This window comes from Sinocyclocheilus rhinocerous, unplaced genomic scaffold (genome assembly GCF_001515625.1).
Source record: "Sinocyclocheilus rhinocerous isolate Xijiao unplaced genomic scaffold, SAMN03320098_v1.1 scaffold28, whole genome shotgun sequence".
In the NCBI taxonomy this organism is placed as follows: domain Eukaryota; kingdom Metazoa; phylum Chordata; class Actinopteri; order Cypriniformes; family Cyprinidae; genus Sinocyclocheilus; species Sinocyclocheilus rhinocerous.
Window position 1 is genome coordinate 1,331,251 of NW_015652416.1, and position 9,198 is coordinate 1,340,448.

General features: G+C 35.3%; 1 protein-coding gene across 2 annotated transcripts in view; it reads left to right on the forward strand.

Moving 5' to 3' along the window:
- The window catches only part of LOC107714993 (zinc finger protein 740-like), a 10,210-nt gene extending 5,504 nt beyond the window's left edge, over positions 1-4,706 (forward strand). For both annotated transcript variants that reach the window (XM_016521001.1, XM_016521002.1), the window contains 5 exons: positions 536-733; positions 1,806-1,940; positions 2,054-2,183; positions 2,276-2,394; positions 3,797-4,706. In XM_016521001.1, coding sequence (XP_016376487.1) covers positions 536-733; positions 1,806-1,940; positions 2,054-2,183; positions 2,276-2,394; positions 3,797-3,967 — 753 coding nt within the window. In that variant the 3' untranslated portion in view covers positions 3,968-4,706. The remainder of the gene's footprint in view (positions 1-535; positions 734-1,805; positions 1,941-2,053; positions 2,184-2,275; positions 2,395-3,796) is intronic.
- Positions 4,707-9,198: the final 4,492 nt, after the last annotated feature.

The window sequence follows — 9,198 nt, forward strand, 5'->3', positions numbered from 1 at the left end:
ACTATTTGGCCGAGATACAACTATTTGATAATCTGGAATCTGAGGGTGCAAAAATATCAAAATATTGAGAAAATCGCCTTTAAAGTTGTCCAAATGAAGTCCTTAGCAATGCATATTACTAATCAAAAATTAAGTTTTGATATATTTACAGTAGGAAATTTACAAAATATCTTCATGGAACATGATCTTTAATTAATATCCTAATGATTTTTGGCATTAAAAAAAATCAATCATTTTGACCCATGCAATGTATTTTTGGCTATTGCTACAAATGTACCCAAGCGACTTAAGACCGGTTTTGTGGTCCAGGGTCACATATATATATATTTTTTATTATTTCATGGTAAAATGCCCATGGCGTGTTCTTGACATAACTGAATAACAGTGGCCTCTGAATTAATTTGACAGATCGTGAAAGTGGTAACTGGGTCACATTTGTCCGATTTCAAGCTAAATTTCCAACCCATCAGATTAGTGACTTTGGGAAGTTTGTTTTTGAACAGATGTGTATGTTTGTGGTTGTATTTCTACACAGGCTGGGTTGCTCGGCTGTGAAGCGGTGCTGTCCAGCATGGCACTCATGCAGGCCGGCTCCATGCCCAGCCATAAGAAGATGGGCTCTCATCTGGGCCAGGGACAGAGAGAAAACAATCACAGCCACAATCACAACCAGGACACCCACAGCCAGCACGGCCACATGGTGCTTCCCTCAGGAGTCAGCTGCCCACCACTGGTAAGGGAAAAAGACATGAATTGTGTTGGGAAAGAAAGTCATATTGGTCTGGAATGAATTTTTGAGGTGAACTATTCATTTCAATTTTGAAAGTCTTCCATGGAATCCTGTAGCTAATACTAAGGTCATGGGTTAAATTCCCAGGGAATGCATGAAATGGTAAAATATGTGTTTTGAATGCAATTTGAATTGCTTTGTTTGGATAAAAACTACCAAATGCATAAATATACACTACCATTCAAAAGGTTGTGTATATATATATGAAGAGTTTATTCGAAAAAACCGATAACTCTGTTTTTATTAATTTTCGTAAATTATGTTTTTTATTGTGTTATCATGTTTTATTATGTTAGTTAGCTGTATTTTTTTAGTTATTATAATTTAATCAAAACAACCCAACTGCAGTTTTATTGATATTAATTGGAATGCAAGATTAAAAAAAACAGGATTTTTGAACATTTTTAAGTTATCTTCATATACATTTAACTCTTTAATTAAGGATGCATTAAATTGATCAAAGGTGACAGCAAAGACATTTATAATGTTACAAAAGATTTCTTTGTTCTTTCTAAGAACTTTCTATTCATCAAAGAATTCTAAAAAAAACACAGTTTCCACAAATATATTAAGCAACACAATTATTTTCTACATTTGGTATTAAAATTTTTTTTCTTGAGCTGCAAATCAGCATATTAGAATGATTTCCGAAGGATCATGTGACACTGAAGACTGGAGGAATAATGCTGAAAATTCAGTATTGCATCACAGAAATCAATTACATTTTCAAATATATTCAAATAGAAAACAGTGATGTTGAATGGTAACAGTATTCAACAATATTTCTGTTTTTACTGTATTTTTGATTAAATAAGTGCAGTCTTGGTCAGAGGCTTCTTTCAGAAACATTTTCAAAAATCTTGCTGACCCCAAACTTTTGAACAGTAGTGTATATTTAAAGTCTAGTGGCTGGATATATATATTTTTTGAAATACTTCTGAATTGATTAACTTCATATGTTATAAAATCATTTGCATTCAATTCGGTGACTTTTATATACTCTGTTTTTGTACAGCTCATCCGCAAGGACGGAGAGTTTCACTCTTCCAGGCTCTTGGATGAAAAAGACATGCGAGCCAGCCAGAACGTGCAGCCAAAGAAGAAGAACAGGAAGTCTGGACTTCCCACCAAAATGAGAGAAAAACCCCAGGCATGCGTTCAGTCTGTCTGCAGTATTGCTCTGTGATTTTGCCTGTTTATCACATTTACACACTTCGCTCGTATTCTGACCGAATGCTCTTTTCTTCTGTATGTGACATGAAGGTGGAGATTCCTGACGTTAATGACGATAACTCACTCAGCTCTCAAGTGCAGAAGAATTTCATATGTGAGCACTGCTACAGTGCTTTCCGCAGTAGCTACCACCTCAAACGGCACATTCTCACCCATACGGGTACGCCATAAGCCTTTCTGCTCACACGTCATCTTACGATTCATACAAAGAGATGCATGAAGTAAATATGTCTACATCTGTGTGTGTTTTAGGGGAAAAGCCATTCGGGTGTGATATGTGTGACATGAGGTTTATTCAGCGCTACCACCTGGAAAGACATAAGCGTGTTCACAGCGGTGAGAAGCCTTATCAGTGTGAACGCTGCCAACAGGTGAGACATGACAAACATGGGCAGTTGTATTCACAGGGACCTTGCTGTTTGCCCATTACGTGCATAAATGTAAGTCTTTATGATAGTATTACAGTACTTTTTAGTGTCTGACAACATAACGGGGGCTTTATATGTTTGTGATATGACAAATTCACAAAAAGTGAAACAGGATATGTAAGGAGCAAAAGCTTCATTGTATCCATCAGGAATCAGTTTCATCATTAAAAATGGTTATTTTGTTAGAATGAAGTGAAGTAGTTGAAGGAGAGGAGTTGAAAAATAAGAGCTTGGTGATGCTAGCTAAAGAATCAGGAAAGTTAAAGGGGTCATATGATGCGATTAAAATTTTTCCTTTCTCTTTGGAGTGTTACAAGCTCTTGGTGCATAAAGAAGATCTGTAAAGTTGCAAAGACTAAATAGTTAAAACAATATTTTAATATTTAGATGATGGACAGTTTGAAGATAGTTTTTTATTTTGAATAACTGACTATAACACTGATTACTAATAAATTGTGCACAATAAGACTAGAAATGTGTATTAAGAAAGTAAATATGGTAAGTTTTGCTTTCATGTTGATTTTGCCTTTATCATTGTGATAGCAGATTATTAACCAAATCTTAATGCATATTTGCAATGTTTTCAAGCTGGTAGGACAATTTAGCTGGCAAAAATCATGATCTGAGTCTGATTTGGTCTGCAAGATTAAAAAAAAGAAATATAATACTTTTATTCAACAAGTATGCATTAATTTGATCAGAACTGACAGTAAAAACATTTATAATATAAAAAAAAAAATTATGTTTCGAATAAATTGTTCTTTCTATTCATCAAAGAATCCTGAAAAAAAAAAGATCAATTTCCACAAAAATATTAAGCTGTTTTTCTAAACATTGATAATAATAAGAAATGTTTCTTGAGCACCAAAAAACAGCATATCAGAATGATTTCTGAAGGGCCATGTGACACTGAAGACTGAAGTAATGGCAGCTGAAAATATAGCTTTGCCATCACAGGAAAATTTAAACATTTTAAAATATTTAATATTCAAATAGAAAACAGTGATTGCAAATTGTAGTTATATTTCACAGTACTACTGTTGAACTGTATTTCTGATCAAATAAATGCAGCCTTGAACATTAACATTAATAATGGTGCATTTTTACATCAAATACACAATGTAATTCATATACTCGAAAACATAGTGATTACCAAACAATAAAACCATAGTTCCAACAAAAGAACACTTTAAATGGCATGCAGGGCCTTTTGGGAAATTGATTCACTGGGAATCCGTGAATCAGTTCATTTAAAGCATGTCCAAAAGAACCAATTCATTTAAACCGCATGTCTTCTCTTGTGAAAAAAAAAAGAAAGAGGCTAACTCAGTCTTCTATCACACAGAACTTTTCCAGAACTGACCGGTTACTACGGCATCGACGTTTGTGTGCCGTGGGCATCCCTAAAGAGGAGAACCAGCCGTGCTGTGAGGGACGGTCGTATTCTCAGGACCCCTCCCAGCACTCGGCGTCCTGGAGCCCACTGCAGACAAACAACAGCAGGCTGGCGGCGTGACAGCCTTCCGATCGCGTACAAAACACAATGGACTCGCCAACATGACCTGACCAGGGGTCTGAGCCTGTAAAAGCTGTTTAAAGACTCCAACACGTCCAGCTCTGATTCACTCGGCTCAACCCCAGTGGACTCTTTTATACTGCTTAGACTCTGGGAAATAGCGCATTTTGTATTTTAGACGGTACTGTGATCAGCAGGTGGGTTAGTTGTGCATTCAGTCCAGGCAATAATGACCTCTTGTAGTTTAGAAACGCTTCCTTTTGTAGTTCCCATGCAGGACTGTAGATTGTTGGGATTCTCAGTGTTACATTGCGCTTTCATTTACTGTTGCTCTGGGAAATGTTGCGAGCAAAATCCAGTCATTTCAATAGGAATCTGCACAATCGGGAGTTTCGCATGAGGCTGAAAAAGTTCCCCATGCAGATTTAGCTTCTTTTTAAGTTGATCACACAAATTCACAGCTTAGACCAACAGAAAGCTACTTGGTTTTAAAGTGACTTGTGCTACATGCATCACTACACTATTTACAAAAGACAATGGGCCTTTTTCTCACAAAATTTCACTGAATTTACAGAATTGCAAACAAGTCCGTCGTAGTGACAGTAGACACATTCTGATACAATACATTTTCTCAGTGTGCACATTAATGCATCATTTCCTATTACGTGAAAAGTTTTAAAACCCATTAAAGAAATAGTTCACTGACGAATGAAAATTTGCTGAAAATTTACCTACCCTCAGGCCATCGAAGAGTCTGTTTCTTCATCGGAAAAGATTTGTGATGAAATTTAGCATTACATCACTTGCTCACCAATGAATCCTTTGCAGTGAATGGGTGCCGTCAGAATGAGAGTCCAAACAGCTGATAAAAACATCACAATAATCCACAAGTAATCCATATGACTCCAGTCCATCAATTAACGTCTTGTGAAGTGAAAATCTGCATTTTTGTAATAAATTAATCCATTATTAAGACTTTTTAAAACTTTTTTAAAACTTTTTTTAAAACAAACAGCCGTTGCTTCTGGCTAAAATAATAATAAATAAAATAAAACCATAATATTGCTTTCTCCAGTGAAAAAGTCATCTCGTCTGAATCAGGAGAGAAAAATGCACAGATTAAACACCGTTTACAAGCCAAAACAGTCTAAAACACAAATATGTCGGTGGATTTTGATATGAGAGGACAACAGGAGATGGGCTTTTTGTCTGGAGGAAACGTTATGTATTATGAGCTGGTATTTTGATCAAAAGCGATAGTTTAAAGTTAAAAATTCCTTAATTTATTTCCTTTATACTTCACAATGTATTTCATGAACTGAAGTCTTGTGGATTATTGTGATGTTTTTATCAGCTGTTTGAACTCTCATTCTGACGGCACCCATTCACTGCAGAGGATCCATTGGTGAGCAAGTGATGTAATGCTAAATCTCCTCAAATCTTATTTGATGAAGAAAGAAACACATCTACATCTTGGATGGCCTGAAGGTGAATAAATTATTAGCAAATTTCCATTTTGGGGTCAACTGTTCCTTTAAATACTGTGATAACGGCTCATGTCCATTGACAGCTTTACACAGGCCTTTTTACGGTTTTAGCAGAAACATCTGGAACATCATCCATCCTACATCCACAGGAGAGCTCATTTTTTTGTGGCCTACATTATGGTGTCAAGCTTTTGAAGTTGGCCTTTCGGTCAACTTGAACACTGACTTTTCGCCGAGTATTTGCGTATGAATGACAAATTTCGTCACAGTATGATGTGACTCACGTGGTAAGTCTGCGGGCATCTCAGTTTCTCTTCTGAAGTCACTGGATTGACAAAGCCGAGCCAAGAATAACAAAGAAAACCTTTTAACAGGTTGTACAGTTCATAGAGAGATAGATGTTGATATAAAACCGCTAGTTTTTCTCAGAGGTCACGTTTCTTATCACGTAGACCTTGGCCCTTGAACACAGATTCTGACACAGTCAAGTTTGAGTTAATATATATTTTTCAGCATTTTAAATAATTTAAATAGAAACCGTAGTAGGATTAGACTGCTGCCACTGTCTTGACCTGGCAGATTCACTGTATTTTTTTTACGTGTACACTTGCATGTTCCTTTCGTTGCGCATATACAGAAAAAGGACTTGTATTGTGATTGTTTAAAATAATGAAAAACGCTTTGATCCATTTGTTTGGTATTTTTTATCGCTCTCAAACATGAACTACAGGTCAGCTTTATTCTATCCTGTTAGACACCATATAGTGAGTCCTAGGACCTCAAGTTGACAATAAATAAATGGCTTCTGTTTTACTCTGCACAAGCTTAGTTGTATTTATTTGTACTTTTATAGTTTATGAACTGATAGGTAATCTTCATCAGCACTAAGACTATTTTCTGACTTAAAAAAAAAAAAAGTTATGGGTTTGATTCCCAGCTAGTAAGCTGATAAAATGTGTATCTTGAATACACTGTGAGTCACTTTGGATATAAGCATTTGCCAGATGCATTAAATATAAACTGTTGTTTGTAAGAAATATGCTACCATTCAAAAGTGTAGGTTTGGTAAGATTTGAATTTTTTTGAAAGAACTCTGCAGGCTGCATTTGATGAAAAAAGGTAATGTGAAATATAATTAGAATTTGAAATAAATTCAATCTTGAAATAACTTTTCTAATTCAATATAAATGTATAAATTTAATTTATTCCTGTGATGGAAAAGCAGTTAAAGCTTTTTATTATTATTTTAAGAACAGAATCTTTCAACATCTTTTAAAAAACAGCATTTATTTGAAATAGAAATCATTTGATGCATCCTCACTAAATATAAGTAATAATTTTTCAAAAAAAAAAATCTTACTGATCCAAAAATGTTGAATGTTAATGTACATGCTTACCAGCAGGTGGCGGAATCCACCAATTTTCAACAAGTGTGCCGAAGCATATAAACAGATTTTGCCTTTAAAAGTCCTTAAAGATGATTTAGCATATTGTTTTGGGGTTTTATTTCAGCTGTCATCATTCACTGCCTGCATGCCTAACATATATGGGCCTAGATGTTCATATATGCTCTACATGCTGTATAAATAAAACACAGCTGTTTCCATATGATCCAGTAGAGGGCGATGTGTTCTTTGACATGTAAATATATATATTACAATTTAGTGAAGTTGTACTTCTTTCTTAGCTCTATTTTGACTCTAAAATACTACTATTATATACTTAAGTATAATTTTAACCCACAATAGAAGCAACTTTCATTGCAGTATGGGAATATTATTAATAAAGTGCATGACTTGTATGTATTGGAAAAAAGAGTTTAATGCTGGCAAGACGAACTGATATTTCCAGCAGAAATGTAATGGAGTGAAACGTTCAAGGCAGCTCAAACCGCATAGCCAGCGAGGGAGACAGAGTTAGACAAAGAGTCTGGCTTTGTGTTGCTTCACTGAGGCCATAGCCCTCTCCTCTCTAGCCTGACTGCTGATCCTGATTTATAACACCCGTGGGCTGAGAGCACTTAACACACTCGCTCTTAAAGCCAAGGTGGACGAGAAGAGATTCTTAGACATGGCCGTGCTACTTTCATACGATTCGAGACCGTCAAATCATTGCTGAAAGTCCTAAAACGGCTTCTCAGCACACAAATGTCGCACATGCACACATTTGTATACTACCATTTGTATTCAAATATGGCCTTATTTCACATGCGACCCTGCCCAAAACCCTTAATGTAGGGCCTAATTCACATTAAATTGCATGTACCGCAGTATTTAATGTTTAATTCATAGATTAATCAACCTTCTCTTATACGCCGCTGCAGCCATCTGTCATTCTGCTGACAGCGTACCTTTACGTGTTAATTAACAATGATATTTAACCAAGCAGAGGTGCGCAGTGCCCGTCAGCGAGGCAGCCATCTTCATTAAAATTTCAGTCTTCTCTGATACAGCTGCATACATGGGCTACGGATTAATACAGTGGCCCCAAAACGATGGAAGTGAAATATTAAAGTGTTGGGACTTCTTTAGGAGTGGGGTAGTCTTGTGGTTCAACATATTGGCTGGTAACTGTAAGATTGTAGGTTTAAACTGTCCTAAAAGTGATCTTGAACTATTATCGTTCAGATGCTTCAGGATTTGAGTAAGTACAGGGCCGTAAGCGGCATTGATATTAAAGGCCTTTTAAGATGATCAATGTGGGGTTTTCAGTGAACCAAAATGATTTTTTGTTTCCCTCCAGTATTGAATATTTGGTTATATCCTACATTTATTTCCTTATGTTCAAGTTAACACTCACAATTATAGTTCTCATGAGGATTTTTTTAAAAGAAGCCTCAACAAGACTGCATTTATTTGATCAAAAATACAGTAAAATCAGAAATATTATTGCAATTTAAAATAACTGTTTCCTATTTGAATATATTTTACAATGTAATTTATTCCTGTGCTGAAAAGCTGAATTTACAGCATCATTCCTCCAGTCTTCAGTGTCACATGATCCTTTAGAAGTCATTCAAATATGCTGATTTGCTGCTAATGAAACATTTATTATTATTATCAATGTTGAATGAAGTTGTGGTAAATGTGCTTAATATTTTTGTGGAAATGGTGATACTTTTTTTTCAGAATTCTTTGATGAATTGATAGTTCAAGAGAACAACATTAATTTGAAATTGAAATCTTTTGTGACATTTTAATGTCACTTTGAATCAATTTAATGTTTTAATTATTAAAAGTTTTAATTTATTTACAAGTTAAATAATTTTGGACTCAAACATGGCCGTCATGGCAAAGAAAATGTGATATATAAATGTCAAATAATTACATTTTTTTTATATATTTTTTGATTGTCATAGAAACTTTTTAGTAGTTTTTTTTAATGGAAGATACAAAAACAGGTGAGTTAGAACAAAATACAGCCTTACTTGGAACTGATGAAGATTAATTAACCAGCTTGACTTTTTTTTTTTTTTGCCATGTGTTCACAAAAAGAATGACTGTCACCGACTGCTGATGGCAGACCGGGGAATTCACAACACATTCTTTGGCCTACTTTTCTGTCCAAACAGTTCATGCATATTCATGTGGAAATTGCACTTTTATGTGCAACGGCACAATTAGTTTCCTTTCAGCACTTTTGCAGCCCTCACACAGAGCAAACAGGAAGTTGAGAAATGATAAATGACACCCTCATGTTATTCTCTGACTGCTTTTGGGTTTAATGAAGGGAAAGAAATCACAC